At 49.0% G+C, this 27,364-nt stretch overlaps 1 protein-coding gene across 6 annotated transcripts in view; it reads left to right on the plus strand.

Moving 5' to 3' along the window:
- The window catches only part of MGAT5B (alpha-1,6-mannosylglycoprotein 6-beta-N-acetylglucosaminyltransferase B), a 1,094,162-nt gene that overhangs the window by 553,522 nt on the left and 513,276 nt on the right, over positions 1-27,364 (plus strand). For all 6 annotated transcript variants that reach the window (XM_068263667.1, XM_068263670.1, XM_068263672.1 and 3 more), the window contains one exon: positions 20,234-20,389. In XM_068263667.1, coding sequence (XP_068119768.1) covers positions 20,234-20,389 — 156 coding nt within the window. The remainder of the gene's footprint in view (positions 1-20,233; positions 20,390-27,364) is intronic.

The raw sequence follows: 27,364 nt of genomic DNA on the forward strand, positions 1-27,364 counted from the left end.
TGGGACAGAAGAACTCTATGTGGCCTGTCTGGCCACAAAGATTACACGTGCGAATGGCAGGTGTGTCAGACTGGGATGCAGCAATAGCAGCAGCTGCAGGTCTCGGTGGCGCAACGCTCACCGGACCAGGAGGAGCGAATGCAGTAGGCTTACCTCCTTCCAAGTCCTGGGACAGTGTTCTGTGACTGTCCAGCACCAGAGTTCTCTGGCTGTCAGGTACAGGAACCTGATGGTACGCCCTCTCAGAGGTGCATACAGGAAAGTCTCGTTCCGTGCCCTCTTCCATGGCAGGAAGTTTTGCTGTGGGGGTCACGGGTAGAGGTTCGCATCTCTCCACCGAAACACATAGTGAAGAGTGCTGATTCGATTGGGTTAGCTGGGCCAACTCCAATTCACGCTGGAGCCGTAGCTCTTTGTCCTGGAGATCCCACTGGCGCAGTCGCTCTTGGCGCTCTGCTTCACGCTGGCGCTGCCGTTCTCGGAACTCCTGGTATATGCGCAGATCCTCGCCGGTCAGGTTTGCCAACCACTCCGGGGGTATCAGGACTGCAGGGAATAGAGGCATTAAGCAAGGTGGCAACAAGGATTCTATCTCTGGAGTAATGCCACCAGCTCAGCCTTGTTTGTGCTGCAAGCAGCAATGCCGTGCGATTCGCAGAGGGCTTGCACGTCAGGAACTGACCAATTTTGGTGAAACTGAACTGAATCAGACATTCAGAAGAGAAGAGTATAAGAAAGAATAGGATATAGCAAAGAAAAAGTTAGGAAATGTAGACCAATCTATTCGCTATCAATGTGTACCGTTTTGTGCCCAGAACTCCGGTTCTGCAAGACAGGATACTTAGTGACTGTCTTATTATTCTGGTTGCAAAGACTGAGTTTGTCAGATCTTTGCGCTCTGATTTCCCAAAAGCTGGCTATGCCTGGTTTTGGGGTGTGCTATCCCATCACTGCCACCAATGTGACAATCCAGCCCCGCGATCCCGTCGAGATCTGCTCCCGTTAGCGTACGCAGGAAGTACGGGCACAGACGGACAACGAGACCGGTTGCTGGATCGTCAGAGGGAAGAAAGTAAAGGGCGACAGAGCGTGCCAATCCCGTCTAATCTGCTCCCGTTAGCATACGCAGGAAGTACGGTGAACAGACTGACAATAAAGATTGGTCGCGCAGCTGCCGACAATATGTAATGGGACAAACATCCACCAATCCCGTATTACTAGGCCACTGTTGCCATGCAGGTCTCATGCACTAGAGACTGCTGGAGGCAAATTCACTGTGTGCGTAGTAAACGGTTAAGATTGGTTGGAGGTGCCCATACATGTACAATTCTGATTGTATATACAATCGGTAAACTAAAAATATCGATTTCGCGCTGGAAATCGGGTAAACTGCCACCACTGTCTGATTGGATGAATGGAGCAGACAGTCTCCAACTGGGGCGAAGAGACCCCAACGCTATCATAATAAGGTAGCCAGCCCAATCACGTTCAACACACTCCAGTCACCGTTTGGGGAATAGTCACTTCCGACGGCTTAAAGACTGTGAGCAATGTGACGTTAAAGAAAGGTTACTGGGTCCCTATATGATGCAATCTCGAATTGTGTTTACAATCGAGAAACGAAAGTTATCGATTTCGCACAGGAAATCTGGTACTAGCTAATCCTAGAAGGAAGAAACGGTTATTTACAACCTAGCTAGCAAATCAACAATTTATAAGCAAACCATAAAACAATGCGGTAGTATGACTGACTCTTCAGAGGGCAGATTCGTTATAGCAGCAATCAGATGACCAGAACAGGCACAAGACTGAACGATAAAAATCGTTAGTTTATTTCTAAACTACATACACACAGCTTATTTTAGAACAGATTGATTGACAGAGAGAAAAGAAGAAAAGGAACAGAATGTCTGAATATACACAGTTCAAATACCGTTATTGGTAGTCCATGCGGCAATCGCAAGTCTTTGGCGTAATGTCCAAAATGGCGGTTGCCATGAAGCCAACAGGCCTTTGTTAGAAAGTTCCAAGATGGAGGTTTTGGCCCGTGTCCTTGCGGGCTGCCAGGATGTTACTAGGCATCAGATTGAAGGTAAAGGACTCAGAGCTTTCTGGGCTCTGTCTGGTTATAGCCCCCACTCCAGCAAGGAGGGGTTAGGGGGCGTGGATCACACACCTCTTTGGAATAGGAGATCTCTGCCCCTCTCATAGAGACAAAAATTTACCTGAATCATGATAAGTGTGCTCATCTGCAAACCGTACAAGTTAGGTTAAATCTAATAACATTTTTAGGTTTGTCAGAATTTATCAAGAACGTTGATACCAAACTTGGGGGATCAGACCCCTGGGGTATTAGAGGGTTATTTTAAAACAATCTTACGCTAGATCTGGCAGTCCGATTGGTCCGTAAACCTGTCAGAACCAGCGCCCTGTGGAATCCCATAACCTGTGCAGATTTCATGGCCAGGGAGATCTGCTATGTCAGGAATTATGAAGGAAATATGAAGAACACATGAATATTGGGATTCCTGCGGTCACAGCAGGTTTTCCTAAGGTCAGAAGTCTTTTGAAGCTCAGGGAGCAGCCGAGGTGTCATATCTCATGCTGAGACTGGGGCCAATCAGGCTGGAGAAAGCTACAATTTATGAGCTTCTGTCAACTGATATCTACCCTTCACCTGATGGATGAGGTCATAAACACCTCAGGGGGTCCCCTGTGCTGGCAGAGAATCTTTCCACAGGAGGGTAATTAACTGACCATGAAAAGATTTCTCCAGCCCTTTGGCGAAGGGAAAAAAAAGTGTATTTAAACCAAAAAACTGTCAGTTTGGTTGGTTTGCGAAGAACTGGCGTTCGTAACTCCATGACGCATTCGATATGTCATATCGACGGCGTCACAAAGTCTATTGCGGTTCGTGAACTTTTCCGTGAACCGAACCTTCCGCGAAGGTTTGCAAACGGGGTTCACGAACCGAAAATCGGAGGTTCGCGACATCTCTAGTGCGCTGCCATGGGGAACAGGGTGGACCGCTAACAGAGACATCAGGGTCAGCGTCCTCCTCCTCCTCTTGCCCCTGAGATTCTTCCTCCTCTCTCTACCCTCGCACCACTGCTGCTGCGCTCCGATGTTCCCTCCAGCAGCAACGTCCAGCACCTCCAACTCCTCCTCCTCCTCCAGGGACTCAAATACCTGCAGAGCAGTGAACTGCGCAGGCGGCTGCTGTTCCAGCTGCTTCAGGGCCTCCTCTCCCAAATCCACCAAATCGCCAAGTGCCCTGTCCAGCAGACAAACAAAGGGCACCCACTGGCAGAGGGATGCCCGTTGTTCACTCACCAGGTTGGTTCCCTGCAGGAAGGGAGCCAACACCAAGCAGACCTGCTGCATCTGCCCCCATTGCGCATTGGTGAGGATCTGGAGTGTGGTGCTGCTTCTGCTGCCGGTGCCGGCGACCGTGGCATCATAGATGTACCGGTTGACAGCCCTCCTCTGCTCAACCAGCCGCTCCAACATCGCCAGGGTGGAGTTCCAGTGAGTTAGCACATCTATGATGAGGTTGTGTCGTGGCAGGCCCTCCTGCTGCTGGATGTCTGCCAGTTTTGCTGCGGCAGCTGCTGAGCGGCGGAAAGTGCGCACAATTTTCCGCGCCGCTTCTAACAGCTCCTCCTTTCCCAGGTAGGTGCGCATGAACTTTTGCACCACCAGGTTCAAGACGTGGGCCAAGCAAGGGACGTGGAGCAAGTCTCCACTGCTGATGGTAGACAGCAGGTTGGCGGCATTGTCGGATACCATCAATCCCACAGTGAGGCCTCTGGGGTCAGCCACGTCCTCTCCTGCTCCCTGAGGTACCGGAGCACGTTTGATGCCGTCAAGGAGTTTTTCCCCAGGCTTTTCATCTCCAGCAGTGCTTGGCAGTGGCGGGCCTTCATGCTGCTGGAGAGACGGGATCGCTTGGCAGCGGGAGCTGCTGCTTCTCCCCTGACCCCGCGCGGTGGCACCACGTAGTGGGCGACTGGTGCTGCTGCGCCCGAGGATGGACCTGCTGCTTCCTCGCTCGGGCTTTCCACCAGGCTGACCCAGTGGGCAGTAAAGGACAGATAGCGCTCTGTCCCAAACCGGCTGCTCCACGACTCCATGGTTATGTGGATCCGCGCACTCACAGCATGATCCAGCGTGCGGCCCACGTTCGCCATGGCAGAGCGGTGCAGTGCTGGGATCGCCCTGCGGGAGAAATAGTGGCGGCTGGGGACTTGCCACTCCGGGATCCCAACCTGCAGCAGCGCTCTGATGTCACTCCCCTCCTGCACAAAGGAATATGGCAGGAGCTGGGAGCACATGGCTCGGGCAAGCAACCCGTTCAGCAACCGGATGCGCCTGTGGGCGGGAGGCAGCACCTTGGTCACATCGGGGAATGCTTCGCTGAGCAGGGTCTGGCGGCGTTTGCCTGCACGGCAGGATGAGGAGGCCACTGTGGAGGGAGCTGATGAGGCCACTGTGGAGGGAGCTGATGAGGCCACTGAGGACTGGCTGCCCGGGGGGGGGGGGGGGGGGCACGGGGGAGTGAGTTGCTGCTGTGCTCCTGCTGCTGGATAGGCAGGAGGGTCGGCTGCTGCTGCTGAAATCTGTGTGTGCAGTGGCTGTCTGGCTCTGACCACTGCCTGCACCACTTTGCATAAGCTTCTCCAACTCATTAAAGTCCTCAAAATGTCTGCTCTGAAAGTGGGTCTGCAGGCACGAGGTACTCAATATGTGGATATTGCGACCTCTGCTGAGACTGAGATTGCAACTGTTGCAAATTGCACGGGTCGGGTCCACTGGGCACTTGGTGAAGTACCGCCAGACTGGGGACTTCAACCTGCTCTTTGAGCTTGAGGGCTGGGGTTTTTGGGTGCCCTTGGAGGATTGTGCCTTTTTGGTTTTAGTTTTGCTGCGGGTGGTGGTAGCGACTGAAGCAGCAGGCTGTGGCTCCTGCCTTCCACACCCTGTGCTGGCCACCTTGCTGCTGCCGCGCCTCTGCGCCAGAGACGCCTCCTCCTCCGGTGACGAGCTGCCTTCAACCAACTGTGCTGGTGGTACTGGTGGCACATAGGAAGGATCTATCAAGTCATCATCATCAATCCCAAACATATCCTGTGAGCCCGCCTCAACCAACTCTTCTACCCCAACATCCCCTGCATCACGCCCCTCCTCCTCAGCGCCAACAACAAACTTCTGCACCTCAAACTCCTCCTCCTCCTCCTCCTTGGATGGCCCCATCATCTCCAACTCATACATCTCCAAAATATCCCTGTACATGGTCACAGTCTCAGGGGAGAAGAGCGTGCTCATTGAGGGCAGGCTGGTCGATGGGGTCACCGTGACCATGGCCTCAAGCGCTGGTGGAGGCCTGCTGCGGACAGGAGTGCTGGTGCTGGTGGCACTGGTCTCGCTGGTGCTGGAGACCTGGCTGGAAAAGGTGGCTTCCTGCACCGCCATCATTTCCATCACAGCCTGCACCTGACTCTCCCCAATGGGCCGTGGGCGACGACCCGTCTCAAAGATGGGCGCAACACGCTGCTGTTTCGCCTCTGCTCCCTCCTCCCTGCGGTCAGTGGCTGGCGGTGGACCAGTCCCAGACCTGCTGCTGCTGGCAGTGGCTCCTGCAATGGCGCTGCCTCTCCTGGTGGTACCTCTACCTCTGCCAGTCATTGTGCACTATACAAATACAGTAAAAAAAAAATAAGTAGAAGAGGGCGGGAAAGGGTGTAAACTTTAATAAAGTCTGTGTTGGTGGTGACTTGGTGGTGACTAGTAGTATACTAGTAGTCACTAGTAGTAGTACGCACGCAGGTAACTAAGAAACACCTAGCGTACTACGCTAAAAGTAAGTCGTGCGGCAGACAGTCGATGACAATTACAATCGCTCACACACGGTCAGACGCAATCAATCGATCAATAGGCTCAGGCAGGTGACAGACAGTCACAAGTCACTCAGAACGGATGCTGGTGGTGGCCTGTATGTGTTGTAACTCTTATTTATTACACACACACTACAGATGATTATAAAATCACACAGTAACAGTGAAAAAAAAATAAGTGAACGGGTACTAGTAGACTAGTAGTATACTAGTAGTCACTAGTAGTAGTACACACGCAGGGCCGGATTTCTGGCAAGGCCACATAGGCCATGGCCTAGGGCACCAGAAGTTTAGGGGCGGCTCAGTGAGTGGCAGTAAAGCTGTTCTATGCAGCTATCCCTATCCACAAGGACAGCTTTAACATTTGAACTCTCTGTCCTGTACTTGTGCTGTCCCTGCAAGATATGTAAGCTCTATCCTGCAGGTACATATCAGCCTAACTCTCATGGTGACACATTGGGTCCATCATTAACGAGATGGCAAGCATACCACAAAAGTTCAAAACATAACATATAATCTATACGCATATTACTAAAATAGCTATTGTCTGTGACGCCAATGATGGAAAGTAAGAAGAATTCTCATTGGGGCACACAGAGATAACCATACAGACGATATAGTTGGCCCTGGGCGGTAAAAAGTATAAATCCGGCCCTGTACACACGCAGGTAACTAAGAAACACCTAGCGTACTACGCTAAAAGTAAGTTGTGCGGCAGACAGTCAGTGACAATTACAATCGCTCACACACGGTCACACGCAATCAATCGATCAATAGGCTCGGGCAGGTGACAGACAGTCACAAGTCACTCAGAACGGATGCTGGTGGTGGCCTGTATGTGTTGTAACTCTTATTTATTACACACACTACCAGGGCCGGATTTACCATTGATTACAGTAGGCACGTGCCTACAGGCGGAAAGCATCTGAAAGGCGGCTTATTAGCCGCCTGCATGTTCCTTCTCTAGATCATATATTGAAGCTGCGTGATAACAGACTCCGCCTCCCGTGACAAGGAAAGGAGCGAGTGCAGGGGGAAGATGTGTGTGCGTATGGAGGCAGACAAGTGTGGGCTGGTGTGCAGCGGCCCCCTTCTTCCAGGCTTGTGTATGTGAGAGGGAGCCGCTGGGGCAGCAGATGAGCCTGCACTGTAAGAAAAAACAAAACAAACAGCGACTTCCAGCGATCTCCTCTCCAACACAGGCGGCAGGGATTCAGCTCTGTTTCCTGCACGGGACAGTTCAGAGTCACTGGGCAGCGGCTGTGCGCTTTCCAGAAGCAGAGGTGGTGAGAGGGAGGAGGGGGGCTCACATTCCTAGCTACTAGAGGGGCTCTGCTTTCACAGGGAGGGGAAGAGTAGCAGCAGCTTTCTTATGGCCATGTCTAGTTTTCACAATGGAGACTGGCTGCAGAGCACCCTATAGTATATATTAGCCCAGCTTACTTTCAAGGGGTGCAGGATGCTAATTGTGAATTTGAGCAAAGGGGTTTAGCACTGCAGGCTTGCTACTTCACTGAAGTCTCTTCTGGCAAGCATCCCTCTGACTCTGACACCAGAAACCTGTAGCTTCAGGGTAGATATATGGACATTTTTTTGTGTTGTGTGGGACTTCTAGTGCTCCAACAGCTGGATGTTTTTCAGGCTGCTAGACTTGCACTGCAGCTCCTAGCATCATCTGCACCACTCAGGTGAAACTACTGTATAACTGCTAAGTTAAATCTTCAGTGGGCAGCACAGTGGCGTAGTAGTTAGATTTGTATTTAGTCGTTGTGACATGTATTATCTGCTTGTTGTTGGAAATATCATCCTATATTTCATTAACCCATTCAGGTTCCGTGGTTTTCACGAGAGAAATGTTCACCTCCCATTCATTAGCCTATAACTTTATCACTACTTATCACAATGAACTGATCTATATCTTGTTTTTTCCGCCACCAATTAGGCTTTCTTTGGGGGGTACATTTTGCTAAGAGCCACTTTACTGTAAACGCATTTTAACAGGAAAAATAAGAAAAAAATGGAAAAATTCATTATTTCTCAGTTTTCAGCCATTATAGTTTTAAAATAATACATGCCTCCATAATTAAAACTCACGTATTGTATATGCCCATATGTCCCGGTTATTACACCATTAAAATTATGTCCCTATCACAATGTATGGCGACAATATTTTATTTGGAAATAAAGGTGCATTTTTTCCATTTTGCATCCATCACTATTAACAAGTTTAAAATAAAAAAAAATAGAAATATTTCATCTTTACATTGATATTTAAAAAGTTTAGACCCTTAGGTAAATATTTACATGTTTTTTTTTTTTAATTGTAATGGTTTTTTTTATTTATAGTAAACATTTTATTTGGGTAGTTTTGGGAGGGTGGGGGGTAAACAATAGATTTATAATGTAAATGTGTGTTGATTTTAATTCATTTTTATTTTCAGGTGTAGTATTACTTTTTGGCCACAAGATGGCGGCCATGAGTTTGTTTACATGACGTCACTCTAAGCGTAACACACGCTTAGAGTGGCGCATCAGGAAGTGAATGGCCAGAAAAGGCGCAGCTTCCGATAGTCCTTTCATAGTCCGATACATTGATTCCCTGACTACCGAATCCGCGGCCGGGAGTGCGCGTGCACACTAGTGTTGGGCGAACAGTGTTCGCCACTGTTCGGGTTCTGCAGAACATCACCCTGTTCGGGTGATGTTCGGGTTCGGCCGAACACCTAATGGTGTTCGGCCAAACTGTTCGGCCATATGGCCGAACTAAGAGCGCATGACCGAACGTTACCCGAACGTTCGGCTAGCGCTGTGATTGGCCGAACGGGTCACGTGTAGTGTTGGGCGAACATCTAGATGTTCGGGTTCGGGCCGAACATGGCCGAACTCCGAACATAATGGAAGTCAATGGGGACCCGAACTTTCGTGCTTTGTAAAGCCTCCTTATATGCTACATACCCCAAATTTACAGGGTATGTGCACCTTGGGAGTGGGTACAAGAGGAAAAATTTTTTTAGCAAAAAGAGCTTATAGTTTTTGAGAAAAACGATTTTAAAGTTTCAAAGGGAAAACTGTCTTTTAAATGCGGGAAATGTCTGTTTTCTTTGCACAGGTAACATGCTTTTTGTCGGCATGCAGTCATAAATGTAATACATATAAGAGGTTCCAGGAAAAGGGACCGGTAATGCGAACCCAGCAGCAGCACACGTGATGGAACAGGAGGAGGGTGGCGCAGGAGGAGAAGGCCACGCTTTGAGACACAACAACCCAGGCCTTGCATGAGGACAAGAAGCGTGCGGATAGCAATTTGCATTTTGTCGCCATGCAGTCATAAATGTAATACAGATGAGAGGTTCAATAAACAGGGACCGGAAACGCTAACCCATCACAGATGTTCATTGTTCATGTTACTTGGTTGGGGTCCGGGAGTGTTGCGTAGTCGTTTCCAATCCAGGATTGATTCATTTTAATTTGAGTCAGACGGTCTGCATTTTCTGTGGAGAGGCGGATACGCCGCCGATCTGTGACGATGCCTCCGGCAGCACTGAAACAGCGTTCCGACATAACGCTGGCTGCCGGGCAAGCCAGCACCTCTATTGCGTACATTGCCAGTTTGTGCCAGGTGTCTAGCTTCGATACCCAATAGTTGAAGGGTGCAGATGGATTGTTCAACACAGCTACGCCATCTGACATGTAGTCCTTGACCATCTTCTCCAGGCGATCGGTGTTGGAGGTGGATCTGCACGCTTGCTGTTCTGTGTGCTGCTGCATGGGTGTCAGAAAATGTTCCCACTCCAAGGACACTGCCGATACCATTCCCTTTTGGGCACTAGCTGCGGCTTGTGTTGTTTGCTGCCCTCCTGGTCGTCCTGGGTTTGCGGAAGTCAGTCTGTCGGCGTACAACTGGCTAGAGGAGGGGGAGGATGTCAATCTCCTCTCTAAAGTCTCCACAAGGGCCTGCTGGTATTCTTCCATTTTGACCTGTCTGGCTCTTTCTTCAAGCAGTTTTGGAACATTGTGTTTGTACCGTGGATCTAGAAGGGTATAAACCCAGTAATTGGTGTTGTCCAGAATGCGCACAATGCGTGGGTCGCGTTCAATGCAGTCCTAGGCCGAAGAGGTCATAGCCTAGGGTCACAAAACCTGTTTATTTGGGCAATTTCAATGGTGGCGAGTCTGACGTACATAAATCGCAGCAATGGCCGTTAGCAACGTCTGAATCTCACGAAATGTCTCATGCAGGTAGAAGACATATTGTTAGACTTGGGCTCCAAAGATGGGTTCCCTACATCTCTGCAAACCAGAGTTACAGGGCTCCAAAATTGGTAAAATCCCCCATAGGATTGCATTGCCTCCCTATTTCACTTTGCAAAATCTCACATCTTTTCAAAGGGCAATGGCTCAGCAGTACCAAATTTTCTAGCATTGTAGGGACCCTTAGGGGGAACATGACTGGTGAGTTTCGGGCCCCTAGGCCGAAGAGGTCATAGCCTAGGGTCACAAAAACCTGTTTATTTGGGCTATTTCAATGGTAGTGATGGTGACGTACATAAATCGCAGCAATGGCCGTTAGCAAAGTCTGAATCTCACGAAATGTCTCATACAGGTAGAAGACATATTGTTAGACTTGGATTCTAAAGATGGGGTCCCTACATCTCTGCAAACCAGAGTTACAGGGGTCCAAAATTGGTAAAATCCCCCATAGGATTGCATTGCCTCCCTATTTCACTTTCCAAAATCTCACATCTTTTCAAAGGGCAATGGCTCAGCAGTACCAAATTTTCTAGCATTGTAGGGACCCTTAGGGGGAACATGACTGATGAGTTTCGGGCCCCTAGGCCGAAGAGGTCATAGCCTAGGGTCACAAAAACCTGTTTATTTGGGCTATTTCAATGGTAGTGATGGTGACGTACATAAATCGCAGCAATGGCCGTTAGCAAAGTCTGAATCTCACGAAATGTCTCATACAGGTAGAAGACATATTGTTAGACTTGGATTCCAAAGATGGGGTCCCTACATCTCTGCAAACCAGAGTTACAGGGGTCCAAAATTGGTAAAATCCCCCATAGGATTGCATTGCCTCCCTATTTCACTTTCCAAAATCTCACATCTTTTCAAAGGGCAATGGCTCAGCAGTACCAAATTTTCTAGCATTGTAGGGACCCTTAGGGGGAACATGACTGGTGAGTTTCGGGCCCCTAGGCCGAAGAGGTCATAGCCTAGGGTCACAAAAACCTGTTTATTTGGGCTATTTCAATGGTAGTGATGGTGGCGTACATAAATCGCAGCCATGGCCGTTAGCAACGTCTGAATCTCACGAAATGTCTCATGCAGGTAGAAGACATATTGTTAGACTTGGATTCCAAAGATGGGGTCCCTACATCTCTGCAAACCAGAGTTACAGGGGTCCAAAATTGGTAAAATCCCCCATAGGATTTCATTGGGCCTCCTATTTACCGTTCCAAAATCTCACACCATTTCAAAGGGCAATGGCTCAGCAGTGGCAAAACTCACCAGTCATGATCCCCCTAAGGGTCCCTACAATGCTAGAAAATTTGGTACTGCTGAGCCATTGCCCTTTGAAAAGATGTGAGATTTTGGAAAGTGAAATAGGGAGGCAATGAAATCCTATGGGGGATTTTACCAATTTTGGACCCCTGTAACTCTGGTTTGCAGAGATGTAGGGACCCCATCTTTGGAATCCAAGTCTAACAATATGTCTTCTACCTGCATGAGACATTTCGTGAGATTCAGACTTTGCTAACGGCCATTGCTGAGATTTATGTACGCCACCATCACTACCATTGAAATAGCCCAAATAAACAGGTTTTTGTGACCCTAGGCTATGACCTCTTTGGCCTAGGGGCCTGAAACTCACCAGTCATGTTCCCCCTAAGGGTCCCTACAATGCTAGAAAATTTGGTACTGCTGAGCCATTGCCCTTTGAAAAGATGTGAGATTTTGGAAAGTGAAATAGGGAGGCAATGCAATCCTATGGGGGATTTTACCAATTTTGGAGCCCTGTAACTCTAGTTTGCAGATATGTAGGGACCCCATCTTTGGAATCCAAGTCTAAGAATATGTCTTCTACCTGCATGAGACATTTCGTGAGATTCAGACTTTGCTAACGGCCATTGCTGCGATTTATGTACGTCACCATCACTACCATTGAAATAGCCCAAATAAACAGGTTTTTGTGACCCTAGGCTATGACCTCTTCGGCCTAGGGGCCCGAAACTCACCAGTCATGTTCACCCTAAGGGTCCCTACAATGCTAGAAAATTTGGTACTGCTGAGCCATTGCCCTTTGAAAAGATGTGAGATTTTGGAAAGTGAAATAGGGAGGCAATGCAATCCTATGGGGGATTTTACCAATTTTGGACCCCTGTAACTCTGGTTTGCAGAGATGTAGGGACCCCACCTTTGGAATCCAAGTCTAACAATATGTCTTCTACCTGCATGAGACATTTCGTGAGATTCAGACTTTGCTAACGGCCATTGCTGCGATTTATGTACGTCACCATCACTACCATTGAAATAGCCCAAATAAACAGGTTTTTGTGACCCTAGGCTATGACCTCTTTGGCCTAGGGGCCCGAAACTCACCAGTAATGTTCCCCCTAAGGGTCCCTACAATGCTAGAAAATTTGCCACTGCTGAGTAATTGCCCTTTGAAAAGATGTGAGATTTTGGAACTGTAAATAGGAGGCCCAATGAAAGCCTATGGGGGATTTTACCAAATTTGGAGCCCTGTAACTCTGGTTTGCAGAGATGTAGGGAACCCATCTTTGGAGCCCAAGTCTAACAATATGTCCTCTACCTGCATGAGACATTTCGTGAGATTCAGACGTTGCTAACGGCCATTGCTGCGATTTATGTACGTCACCATCGTTACCATTGAAATAGCCCAAATAAACAGGTTTTTGTGACCCTAGGCTATGACCTCTTCGGCCTAGGGGCCCGAAACTCACCAGTCATGTTCCCCCTAAGGGTCCCTACAATGCTAGAAAATTTGGTACTGCTGAGCCATTGCCCTTTGAAAAGATGTGAGATTTTGGAAAGTGAAATAGGGAGGCAATGCAATCCTATGGGGGATTTTACCAATTTTGGACCCCTGTAACTCTGGTTTGCAGAGATGTAGGGACCCCATCTTTGGAATCCAAGTCTAACAATATGTCTTCTACCTGCATGAGACATTTCGTGAGATTCAGACTTTGCTAACGGCCATTGCTGCGATTTATGTACGTCACCATCACTACCATTGAAATAGCCCAAATAAACAGGTTTTTGTGACCCTAGGCTATGACCTCTTTGGCCTAGGGGCCCGAAACTCACCAGTAATGTTCCCCCTAAGGGTCCCTACAGTGCTAGAAAATTTGCCACTGCTGAGTAATTGCCCTTTGAAAAGATGTGAGATTTTGGAACTGTAAATAGGAGGCCCAATGAAAGCCTATGGGGGATTTTACCAAATTTGGAGCCCTGTAACTCTGGTTTGCAGAGATGTAGGGAACCCATCTTTGGAGCCCAAGTCTAACAATATGTCTTCTACCTGCATGAGACATTTCGTGAGATTCAGACGTTGCTAACGGCCATTGCTGCGATTTATGTACGTCAGACTCGCCACCATTGAAATTGCCCAAATAAACAGGTTTTGTGACCCTAGGCTATGACCTCTTCGGCCTAGGACTGCATTGAACGCGACCCACGCATTGTGCGCATTCTGGACAACACCAATTACTGGGTTTATACCCTTCTGGATCCACGGTACAAACACAATGTTCCAAAACTGCTTGAAGAAAGAGCCAGACAGGTCAAAATGGAAGAATACCAGCAGGCCCTTGTGGAGACTTTAGAGAGGAGATTGACATCCTCCCCCTCCTCTAGCCAGTTGTACGCCGACAGACTGACTTCCGCAAACCCAGGACGACCAGGAGGGCAGCAAACAACACAAGCCGCAGCTAGTGCCCAAAAGGGAATGGTATCGGCAGTGTCCTTGGAGTGGGAACATTTTCTGACACCCATGCAGCAGCACACAGAACAGCAAGCGTGCAGATCCACCTCCAACACCGATCGCCTGGAGAAGATGGTCAAGGACTACATGTCAGATGGCGTAGCTGTGTTGAACAATCCATCTGCACCCTTCAACTATTGGGTATCGAAGCTAGACACCTGGCACAAACTGGCAATGTACGCAATAGAGGTGCTGGCTTGCCCGGCAGCCAGCGTTATGTCGGAACGCTGTTTCAGTGCTGCCGGAGGCATCGTCACAGATCGGCGGTGTATCCGCCTCTCCACAGAAAATGCAGACCGTCTGACTCAAATTAAAATGAATCAATCCTGGATTGGAAACGACTACGCAACACTCCCGGACCCCAACCAAGTAACATGAACAATGAACATCTGTGATGGGTTAGCGTTTCCGGTCCCTGTTTATTGAACCTCTCATCTGTATTACATTTATGACTGCATGGCGACAAAATGCAAATTGCTATCCGCACGCTTCTTGTCCTCATGCAAGGCCTGGGTTGTTGTGTCTCAAAGCGTGGCCTTCTCCTCCTGCGCCACCCTCCTCCTGTTCCATCACGTGTGCTGCTGCTGGGTTAGCGTTACCGGTCCCTTTTCCTGGAACCTCTTATATGTATTACATTTATGACTGCATGCCGACAAAAAGCATGTTACCTGTGCAAAGAAAACAGACATGTCCCGCATTTAAAAGACAGTTTTCCCTTTGAAACTTTAAAATCGTTTTTCTCAAAAACTATAAGCTCTTTTTGCTAAATTTTTTTTTCCTCTTGTACCCACTCCCAAGGTGCACATACCCTGTAAATTTGGGGTATGTAGCATGTAAGGAGGCTTTACAAAGCACAAAAGTTCGGGTCCCCATTGACTTCCATTATGTTCGGAGTTCGGGTCGAACACCCGAACATCGCGGCCATGTTCGGCCTGTTCGGCCCGAACCCGAACATCTAGAGGTTCGCCCAACACTAGTGCACACGCGCGATCGGCCGCGGGGGCGCGCGGTAGCGCACATGGTTTCTGGACGTAGTTTCTACGTCCAGAAACCAAAACACGTTAATTCTATGTGTCATTGGAAATATCTGCGCATTGTTGGTATTCTATACTTGTTTTTGGTAATTTATGCATTATCCTCTGTGGTTTTATCGAATAAGAAAAAGGGGACGTGATGTGAGGGGCGTGGCCTAAGTTAAGGGGTGGGGTTTAGGGCGCCAAAGCTTTTGTGCCTATAGACTCCTGAGCTGTAAATCCGGCCCTGCACACTACAGATGATTATAAAATCACACAGTAACAGTGAAAAAAAATAAGTGAGCGGGTACTAGTAGACTAGTAGTATAGTAGTAGACACTAGTAGTAGTACGCACGCAGGTAACTAAGAAACACCTATCGTACTACGCTAAAAGTAAGTCATGCGGCAGACAGTCGGTGACAATTACAATCGCTCACACACGGTCACATGCAATCAATTGATCAATAGGCTCAGGCAGGTGACAGACAGTCACAAGTCACTCAGAACGGATGCTGGTGGTGGCCTGTATGTGTTGTAACTCTTATTTATTACACACACTACAGATGATTATAAAATCACACAGTAGCAGTGAAAAAAAAATAAGTGAACGGGTACTAGTAGACTAGTAGTATACTAGTAGTCACTAGTAGTAGTACGCACGCAGGTAACTAAGAAACACCTATCGTACTACGCTAAAAGTAAGTCGTGCGGCAGACAGTCGGTGACAATTACAATCGCTCACACACGGTCAGACACAATCAATCAATCAATAGGCTTGGGTAGGCGACAGACAGTCACAGGTCACAACGGATGCTGGTGGTGGCTTGTCACAGTCAGTCAGTAACTAACTAACCAGTACTGAAACTAATAAAGTAACAGACTACAGCAGTAATAATTAACTAAACTAGTACTACTAAGTACACAACTAACTAGAATCCCTAACCTACCTAAGCTAGTAGTAGGCTAAGGCTACCTAGGCTAGCAGGCCTAGCCTGCACACACACTAACACTAGCCTAGCACAGTATACACTATACACTAGCTGACTAAAAACAATCAAAATACTAGCTAACTATATAAGACAACAATAAATATGTTTAGGAGGTGTTTAGGAAGCAAAACGCTAGGTTTAGCAGTGAAAAGCACTTGCTCAGACACAGCACAGCACTGGAGAATCTCTCAGTACCAGCAGCAGTCACACAAGTGCGTGGCTCCGCAAGATGGCTGCCGCCTTATATGGAGGAGGGGAGGGGAGGGCCAGGCTCCCCTCCTCTGATTGCTTGCTAGGGTTGCCAGGTCCTCGGCAGGAGGACTTCTGATTAGTCCATTGACGTCATCCCCGAATCCCGAAGCCGAAACCGAACCCACAGCGCCATCTGGCCGAATTCGAGTGCGCACATTCGGCAGCCTTCGTATTCGGCTCATATTGCAGCATTCGGGTTCGGGTTCGCATTCGGCAAACCCAAAAAAACACCCGAATTTTCGAGCAAACTTCGCATTCGGGGTCCTGCTGAGCACCCCTGGCTCTGGCATACTGCAGCCTTTTCTAGTTGCACTGTCTCTTTAATAAATCTTATCTTCTTTCCTCTGTGGGCTCTGTTGGGCTCGGGCTGGAATATGTGGAATGTTCAGCACTGCTTGTGATAGGCAGAAGCTTTACACACCCTCTCCAAGCTCTCCTCTCAGCCTATCACACTCTGGTTAGCAGCCATGTCTTTTGTTTGTAAACACTGCCTAAAACTGGCAATTACTAGAGATGGCCCGAACCGTTCGCCGGGCGAATCTCTCTGGGCCTTGTACTACTCCGGGTCGCTATGACCCAGAGTAGTATGCCTGCGCTGGCCCGGCGGTGCGCGTCCTATATCGTCACTCATGACGTCACGCACATGCGCAGAAAGTGCCCGGCAACAGTAGCGCGATCTAGGACGCGCACTGCCGGGCCAGCGCAGGCGTACTACTCCGGGTCATAGCGACCCGGAAGTAGTACAAGGCCCAGAGATTCTGAGATGTTCGCCGGGAACCGTTCGCAACATCTCTAGCAATTACAAGCCAGGATTGCAGCAGGGAGTGGCAGAAACAGCACAGAGGGGCCCAGGAGAACATAATTAATAGAATGGTATGCTTTTTATTGTAAGAATTTTAGAGTACAGATTCTCTTTAAAACGCTGCCTTGCGTCAAATCCAGATTTTTCCCGGAACTTTTGGCATCTATCCCACTCATCCATGCCCCCCTCCAGGTGTTAGACCCCTTGAAACATCGTTTCTATCACTTTTGTGGCCAGCATAAATGTTTCTAGTTTTCAAAGTTCGCATCCCCATTGAAGTCTATTGCGGTTCGCGCGAACCGAACTTTTGCGGAAGTTCGCGTTCGAGGTTCGCGAACCGAAAATCGGAGGTTCGAGCCACCTCTAATCACAACCCGTGATCACGGATTCAAATGGTAATACCGGCTAAAATCTGACTTGAATTTGGAAGTCCGTTTCAAATCCGGGTCACAATCACGACTTATCCGGATTTTGGGACCGGCGGGGCCGGATTTATGAAATCCGTGATCGGGGTTATCCAAGCAGCACTAGTGTCCTCATGTCAGACTGCTTCTGCGTGTCCCCCAGCATCCTCTGCTCCCCCCTCTTGCCTCTGTGTCCCCTGTCTCTTGTCCCCCTGTGTACTGTGTGTTCCCTGGCCCTGCCTCTCCTATGTCCCTTTCTCCTGTCCCCTGTGTCCCCCTACCTCCAGTGTGTCCCCATGCCTTCTGTCCCCTTTGTGTCCCCTGGCTACTGTGTGTAACTCGTCTCCTGATTTCCCCTTGTCTCATGTCTGCCTGCTTCTGTGTGTCTACCTGCCTCCTGTGTGTGCCCTTGTCTCTAGTCCTCCTGTCTGCTGTGTCACCTGGCTGTGTTCAAGCTCTGCAGATTGCTTTGGCATGGGGTGAAGGGGGGGGGCAGTTGGTCTGCCCAGTGTAAGGCCCACAATTTTCTGAAGGCGGCCCTGGTGTCAGGGGTTAAAGCCTTGAGATAGGGTCCGGAGCTGACCAGATGTAGAGCAGGGTGGGTTGTCAGGTCCTGGGTGGATAGTTTTGCAGGATTTTGTGGGCTTCTGCTTGTCTAGCCCACAAAGGGTTAAAAACAGAGCTAATAAGTCTCTGGAGAGGAAGAGGTGAGAGAGAGGTGTGTCCAGCAGGTTCTGTCAGTTTGCATGGAAAAGGAATCCATTTGTTTCCAGTAAGTAGCTCTGCTGAGAAGCTGCTGCAGGTGACTGCATGTGCTTTGACTGATGCTTTTTGTGATGTTCAATGCTAAAAGTAAGCACCTGGCCGATGTTGGCCTTACCTTTGTTTTGTGGATTTACTTTATGACTGAACTGCAAACTGTTTGTAAACCTGCTTTGATTCAGTTTGGATACAAACCAGCTTTGAACTGCTCTGTCCCCACTAAATGCCTACCAATTGAAGCTGAAAAAAACACACACACCTACACCTACACACCTACACACCTACACACCTACACCTACACACACCTACACACACCTACACACACACAGACCTACACACACACACACAGACCTACACACACACACACAGACCTACACACACACACAGACCTACACACACACACACACACACACACACACACACACACACACACACACACACACACACACACACACACACACACACACACCCCTACACACACACACACACCTACACACACCTTTTTTATGTGCAACATACATGTATAGTATTTATATCATAAAAAAAAGTTGTGCAAGCAACATGAATACAGTGGTAATTTCGACTCGCAATTTAAAAATACTCTGTGTAATTTCTGACTCGCAATCGAATTTGAATCGAAAATACAATTCCATTTGTAATTTTGATTATGATCACTCGTAGTCGAAAATGACAAGCATCGCTACCTGCAATATTGAATGTAGTGCATGAAGTGCTCACATGCAGAGTAATATAGGACTGCAAAAATATAAAATGTGTGTAAAAAAAAATAAAATATAAAAAAAATTACTTTTCTCAAAAGTCAGATATGCAGATTCATTTGGAAAGGTAATTTAATAACAATGAATTAAAAATAGGTACTTTTACATTAGCTGGGCACATCCACTAGGTGGCGATAAAACTCCACCAGAATTACATCTTTCCCTACTATCCATGGCAACCTAGAGAGAGGGGGAATAGTAATTAACGCCACCTAGTGGATGCGCCTGGCTAATGGAAAAGTACCTAAAAATAATATAAACATCAAAACATGTAGGGCCCGTTTCCACTTGTGCCGCACGCGTCTGCAAGTCGTGCTGTGGCACTTCTGTGTCTGCGGGGACACAGACGAATCCCATCAGCCGTGCCTGCACAGCTATGGGATTCGCAGCCTCCTGCACCATTTCGGATGGAGATACCGGCCGAATCGCTAGCGCAGTCGATTCGGCTGGCGCCGCTATTCTTCCCTATGGCAGAGTTTCCCCACGCGATTTGCCTGCAGGGAAACTCTGCGGATTCAGCCCAGTTTCCACGCTAGCCGAAACGGGCCCTAAGTTATGTCATTTACTTATGAAGACAGAGATATAAGCAAAATAAAGAAAATCACAATGGAAGCAGCAGTTACAGTTAGCAGCAGTTAGCAGTTTTTATCTTCTTGTGTCACGTGGAAAAATTGTGGGTAATAAACCCACATCATATCTAATTTATGGTCCAGTGAGGGCTTGTTCACACTGCAGGCGTTTTCAGCTTTTTTTTGCCCGCGTGCGGTTTTGAAAATGGACAAAAAGTAGGGATAATAAAAATTGCACCCTGCAGAAAGAAAACACAGAGACAACAGGAGCCCAAATGGTGCAGTATGTCACAGTACCAGAAGTATGTAAAATATGCGGATGGATTATACTCACAAAGGTGGGTTGCAGAAGGGCAACCGACCACTAAAAGCAGGTGGAGATGTATAACCCCGACTCCACTCAGGCGACTAAACGGAGCTGGTGATGGTCGCATTCTTGATAAAAAGCAAACCTCAAATGACCTAAATTGGTCAAAGAGGGTTGATTCCCCTCCAAAAGGGAGAAGGCACAGGATAAAAGGGGAAAGAGGCGCCCAGAGAAGATAAAATACGTTAAAAAAAAATAAAATGAAAAAAAGTGAGGTGGCTTACCTCAATGGAGACAAATTCACGTATTGATAGAATTTTATTGCACTGGCAACGCATTTTGTGGGTGCATACCCACTTCCTCAGGCCAAATAGCAGTGCCTAATAGCGCTTGTAGCCACAAATAAGGCACCTCTCCTTTCTTTAACAAAAAGTTGTTGTTTTTTTTTCTCAGGGAAAAGAAACGTTTCTGACAGTTTTGCATCGGTACATGGAAGTGCATGGAACAGTTTATTTTGAGACCCAGAGGCCCCCTGAGGTTCCAGCATTTGTCAAAAACCATGGGTTGCTTCCTCAGCAGGATCTACAGCAACTGCTTAAGAAGGCCAAGGTACAGTGCAAGAAGTGCACAATTCTCTTACCTTATCATTGATATCTTGTAGTTGCTTGAATTTGTTTTCAGTTTAGTTCATCTACAATTTAGTTAATCTACACTTGAGTTGTAGTAAAATAGGAAAAGTTCTATTATGTGGCAGGTAGGGCTGGATTTCACGATATGCCAAAATGGCCTGGGTCTTGGGTAGACATGGGTCGAAGTATTTACCTGTCGAATACTTCTCAGAAAAGAAGGGGTATTCGAGCTCGCCCCCTCGGGCGGATACATAGCATGTTCAATCCGCCCCTTATACAGTACATAATCATTGAGGTAAACTTTGACCCCTACCACACAGTCAGCAGACACATGGGGCAGCCAATCAGTTAGCACTCCCTCCTGGACCCCCCCACCCCATATAAAAACGCTAGCTTGGCAGCCATATTTGACTCATTCTTCAGCTGCTGTTAGAAAGAGAAGGGAGTGAGAGCATTGCTGATATAAGAAAAGCATCAGCTAGGCCTCTGTTCTCTGTCACCACTGCCTTGCTAGTGGTTTACAGCATCCTGAACAGGCAAAAAGAGTCCTTCTCCGGACTGGTATTGTTTGCACAGCATCCTGGCTCCTGACACTGCACCCAGTGTATCCAGTCCAGTCTATCTTGAGCTGTACATCACAGATGTGTGCAGACATCCAGTGACTCTGTGTGCAGAAGTGCTATACATCTCAACATCATTCATAAGTGCTATTATTGCTGTATTTTGATAATACCACTGATCGCTGCGTCCAATGCAGTGTATCTTGAGCTGTATGTCACAGAGGTGTGCAGACTCCTAGTGACTCCGTGTGCAGAGGCACAGTATACCACAACATCATTCATAAGTGCTATTCTTGCTGTATTTTGATTATATCACAGAACTCTATGTCCAGTGCAATGTATCTTGAGTTGTACATCACAGATGTGCGCAGACTTCCAGTGACTCCGTGTGCAAAATAGAGATGGCCCGAACGGTTCGCCCGGCGGGTAGTTTACACAGATTTCAGCTGTCCGCGTCCGCAGCGGGGTAGCTAAACTTTGACCCTCTACATCAGTCAGCAGACACATGGCAGCCAATCAGACTGCACTCCCTCCTGGACCCCCCCCAATAAAACACAGCAGCGTCGGCTATGTTCTCAGTCTCTGTCTGCTGCTGTAGTGAGAAGAAATGAGACATTGTTGGAGATAGGGAAAGCATTAGTTAAGCTCTTGTTAGTTTGCTCCTCGCTGAAATTTGTTGCTGAAAGCACCCCAAAAAAGCTCTTTTGAGGGCTAATATTATGATTTTTTTTGTGTGTGTGACACTAACACTGCATAGATACAGCCCTGTCGCAGCTGGCCCTTGCTTTACTGTGCCAAGCCCAGCACACTGTATTACCACCAGTGCATATCTTTCCACTGTATTTATGTGATTTAACTTACTTTACCATAGCTCTCTTTGTGGGTGACACTGCATAGATACAGCCCACAGTCTCAGCTGGCCCTTGATGCAGTTCTCAGCACACTGTTACCACCAGTGCATATCTTTCCACTGTATTTGTGTGATTTAACTTACTATACCATAGCTCTCTTTGTGGGTGAGACACTGCATACAGCCCACAGAGAGACAGGCACAGTTAGCTAGGCTGCTCTTTATACCCCAAAACAAAAGCCCTTTTGAGGGCTCATATTGTTCTAGTGTGTGTGTGTGTGTGTGTGTGTGTGTGTGTGTGTGTGTGTGTGTGACACTGCATACAGGCCGGGCTACAGTCATTGCTGGTCCTTGCAGTTCTTCTATACTCTTCTATCTATTGCAAGCAAGCCAGCACACTGTGTATTATAAGCAGTGCTTAGCCTGCAACTGTATTTGTGACTGTAAGTACTATAGGATATCTCTCTGTGAGCAGGGGCGTCGCTAGCCCTGTTTTAGGGGGGCACGTGCCCCCAATCTTTCCTGGGGTGCCACGGCTCTCCGCCCGGCCGCCCCCTCTGTCAAGACTCAGCGGCTCCCTCCAGTCGCCGCGTCACTGACAGTCTCAGACCTCAGGATCAGGCGGCGAGCCGGCGACCAATCGTGCGGGCGCTAGGACCCAGCGCCCGCACTGATATGCGGAAGTGACATCACTTCCGCATATCGAGCGGGTGCGTCCAGCGCCCGCTCGTACATCTGGTCGGGTCGCCGCTGATCCTGAGGTCTGCTGAGAGGTAGGGGGGGAGCGGCGGCGGCTAGAGGGGGGGCCTCCCTGTCACTCACTCACTCACTCACTCACTCACTAAAGGGGCTCCCTGGCACGCACTCACTCCCTAAAGGGGCTCCCTGTCACTCACTGCCTAAAGGGGCTCCCTGTCACTCACTCACTCCCTAAAGGGGCTCCCTGTCACTCACTCACTGCCTAAAGGGGCTCCCTGTCACTCACTCACTGCCTAAAGGGGCTCCCTGTCACTCACTCACTCCCTAAAGGGGCTCCCTGACTGTCACTCACTCCCTAAAGGGGCTCCCTTTCACTCCCTAAAGGGGCTCCCTGGCACTCACTCACTGCCTAAAGGGGCTCCCTGGCACTCACTCACTGCCTAAAGGGGCTCCCTCTCACTCACTCACTCACTCACTCCCTAAAGGAGCTCCCTCTCACTCACTCCCTAAAGGGGCTCCCTGTCACTCACTCACTCCCTAAAGGGGCTCCCTGTCACTCACTCACTGCCTAAAGGGGCTCCCTGTCACTCACTCACTCCCTAAAGGGGCTACCTGTCACTCACTCACTCCCTAAAGGGGCTCCCTGTCACTCACTCACTCCCTAAAGGGGCTCCCCTGGCACTCACTCCCTAAAGGGGCTCCCTGGCACTCACTCACTCCCTAAAGGGGCTCCCTGGCACGCACTCACTCCCTAAAGGGGCTCCCTGGCACTCACTCACTCCCTAAAGGGGCTCCCTGGCACGCACTCACTCCCTAAAGGGGCTCCCTGGCACTCACTCACTCCCTAAAGGGGCTCCCTGGCACTCGCTCACTCCCTAAAGGGGCTCCCTGTCACTCACTCACTCCCTAAAGGGGCTCCCTGGCACGCACCCACTCCCTAAAGGGGCTCCCTGGCACGCACTCACTCCCTAAAGGGGCTCCCTGTCACTCACTCCCTAAAGGGGCTCCCTGTCACTCACTCACTCCCTAAAGGGGCTCCGTGGCATGCACCCACTCCCTAAAGGGGCTCCCTGGCACGCACCCACTCCCTAAAGGGGCTCCCTGGCACGCACTCACTCCCTAAAGGGGCTCCCTGGCACGCACCCACTCCCTAAAGGGGCTCCCTGGCACGCACCCACTCCCTAAAGGGGCTCCCTGGCACGCACCCACTCCCTAAAGGGGCTCCCTGGCACGCACCCACTCCCTAAAGGGGCTCCCTGGCACGCACCCACTCCCTAAAGGGGCTCCCTGGCACGCACCCACTCCCTAAAGGGGCTCCCTGGCACGCACCCACTCCCTAAAGGGGCTCCCTGGCACGCACCCACTCCCTAAAGGGGCTCCCTGGCACGCACCCACTCCCTAAAGGGGCTCCCTGTCACTCACTCACTCCCTAAAGGGGCTCCCTGTCACTCACTCACTCCCTAAAGGGGCTCCCTGTCACTCACTCACTCCCTAAAGGGGCTCCCTGTCACTCACTCCCTAAAGGGGCTCCCTGTCACTCACTCCCTAAAGGGGCTCCCTGTCACTCACTCCCTAAAGGGGCTCCCTGTCACTCACTCCCTAAAGGGGCTCCCTGTCACTCACTCCCTAAAGGGGCTCCCTGTCACTCACTCCCTAAAGGGGCTCCCTGTCACTCACTCCCTAAAGGGGCTCCCTGTCACTCACTCCCTAAAGGGGCTCCCTGTCACTCACTCCCTAAAGGGGCTCCCTGTCACTCACTCCCTAAAGGGGCTCCCTGTCACTCACTCCCTAAAGGGGCTCCCTGTCACTCACTCCCTAAAGGGGCTCCCTGTCACTCACTCCCTAAAGGGGCTCCCTGTCACTCACTCCCTAAAGGGGCTCCCTGTCACTCACTCCCTAAAGGGGCTCCCTGGCACGCACTCACTCCCTAAAGGGGCTCCCTGGCACGCACTCACTCACTAAAGGGGCTCCCTGGCACTCACTCACTCCCTAAAGGGCCTCCCTGTCACTCACTCACTCCCTAAAGGGCCTCCCTGTCACTCACTCACTCCCTAAAGGGGCTCCCTGTCACTCACTCACTCCCTAAAGGGGCTCCCTGTCACTCACTCACTCCCTAAAGGGGCTTCCTGTCACTCACTCACTGCCTAAAGGGGCTTCCTGTCACTCACTCACTGCCTAAAGGGGCTCCCTGGCACTCACTCACTGCCTAAAGGGTCTTCCTGTCACTCACTCACTGCCTAAAGGGGCTCCCTGGCACTCACTCACTACCTAAAGGTGCTCCCTGTCACTCACTATCGGGGTCCCTGTCACTCACTACCTAACTGGAGGCGCCTGTCACTCACTAGCTAACCTGGGGGTCCCTGTCACTCACTACCTAACTTGGGGGGGCTACCATATTAAGGGGGCATTCTGCCTATTTATGTGAAATGCTGTCTATTTATGTGCCTCATGACTGCTGAATGTGTCTTGTTGGGAGCCTTATGATTTGTTGGGGGCCTCATGATTGCTGCATTTGTCTTGTTGGGGGCCTCATGCTTTGTTGGGGGCCTCATGATTGCTGAATTTGTCTTGTTGGGGGCCTCATGATTGCTGAATTTGTCTTGTTGGGGGCCTCATGATTTGTTGGAGGCCTCATGATTGCTGAATTTGTCTTGTTGGGGGCCTCCTGATTTGTTGGGGGCCTCATGATTGCTGAATATGTCTTGTTGGGGTTCACATGATTGCTAACTGCGAGACTATGGGAAAAGCTGAATCCTTATCATATGAGACAATAGCATTAAACCTACTTTTTTAGCGTTTTAAAACAGAAAATAAAACTGGGAGGTTCTAAAAAATTGAATACATTTTTCAGGAGTAGGATGGATGAAATTGTTTATCTTCACAGTTTATTTTCAACTTGGATTTTCCATAATGTTCATGTATGAGTTAAAACGTTTGTACAGTATTTAGTTTAAATTGCTGTTGCCACTTTGCGATAGATACCGGTAAGTGACTTTTGGGTTGCAGTTTGGGCACTCGGCCTCCAAAAGGTTCGCCACCACTGTCCTAATCTGATGTCCCACCATTGCTAGGTTCATGTAAATTTGTCTCCACCCGTTACCAAACCTATATTCTGGTCCATGGCCCACCCATTTTTTGGTGCGGCGCAATAAGCACGCCGCACAACGTGATCGTCATATTTTTGGCACGCTAGCTGCAGTGTGCTGAATTCTGCTGCCTACAGTATGTACAGTATACGCTGTTCTCTAGTGCTTGCACTGTGTGCTGATTTACCTCCAGTGTGTACAGTGTAAGGTGTTACTCTGTGCCTTTATTGATTGTAAACCAGCTGTATTGTATGCTGATCCCTGCTACTTTCAGTATGTACAGTATTAGCTGTAAAGCCTGGTACACACATACAATTTTGATTAGCTAATTAATTTTAGCTCTGTTCATAAAATTCATTGTCTGTTGGCCCACTTACTGCACGGGGGTGGGAAATTGGGGGTCAGTGATTGACCAATCAAAATTGTATGTGCGTATACATCTTTGATCTATGCCTATACTGATTGTAAATGATCGAAATAAAGGACAGGGGGCTCCGTCCAATATTTCGATGGGCAGGCCCGTTATCCGTAGCTTACACCGCTGCTAAGTTCATGTACATTTGGCCCCACCCATGGCCACGCCCACTCACCGCATGGCCACGCCCATTTTTTGCCACCTCCCCGCCTGGTGCCCACAGGTGCCACTGATCTCCAAGGACCCTAGAAACGCCCCTGTCTGTGAGTGTTAAAGCACACAGCCCTGTGATACACACACACCACACACCACACACCACACACCACACACCACACACCACACACCACACACCACACACCACACACCACACACCACACACCACACACCACACACCACACACACACACACACTGTATTTTACACTGATTGTGTGCCTCTTTGTGATTACATACACGGTCTACCACTATTGAATATTGTTAGTTCTACTGCGCATACCCTCCCCATATGGAAAAAATAACAGGCAGAGGCAGGCCACCCCGCACGTCTGTTCAAGGTCATGCTGGTGTGATTTTGTTCGGCCTTCGTCCAAAGTACAGTGTTCAGAAGGCATGTCCCCTCAACCCCCAAGATTGTCAGGATGTAGTTGACTATTTAACACAGAACACCTCATCTTCCTCAGCTTCCGCATGGAACCGTGACATATCTTCATTAGAGATGTCGCGAACCTCCGATTTTCGCGGAAGGTTCGGTTCGCGCGAACTTTCGCGAACCGCAATAGACTTCAATGGGGAGGCGAACTTAAAAATTTAAAAAAATTTCTGCTGGCTAGAAAAATGATAGAAAAGATGTTTCAAGGTGTCTAATACTTGGAGTAAGAAGTGGTTGAATGAAATACACATCAAAAGTCCCAGAATAAAATCTGCATTTGACACAAAGCAATGTTTTAAGGTCAGAAATCTCCTTGAATGTTCAATTGCAGGCCTACACTGCTTTACAACATCAGGAAGTGTATTCCTCCCTTCCCTCCTTCACTCCCTCCTCCCGGAGGTTCGAGGGTCTTGTCTTCCCTCCCGGAGGGAGGAGGGTCTTGTCTTCCAGGGAATTGTAGGATTTCAAAAGCCAGCTTACATACCTTGGCCGGGAATTGAACCCAGGTCTGAGTGCTTGGTAGGCTACCTTTGTGTTCAGTGAACACACCTCACTGCATCTAACTACCTATTGTGTTGAGTGAACCCACCTCACTGCATCTAACTACCTTTGTGTTCAGTGAACCCACCTCACTGCATCTACCTAGCTGTTGTGTTGAGTGAACCCACCTCACTGCATCTAACTACCTATTGTGTTGA

The sequence above is a fragment of the Hyperolius riggenbachi genome, chromosome 12, assembly GCF_040937935.1.
Source record: "Hyperolius riggenbachi isolate aHypRig1 chromosome 12, aHypRig1.pri, whole genome shotgun sequence".
Taxonomy (NCBI): domain Eukaryota; kingdom Metazoa; phylum Chordata; class Amphibia; order Anura; family Hyperoliidae; genus Hyperolius; species Hyperolius riggenbachi.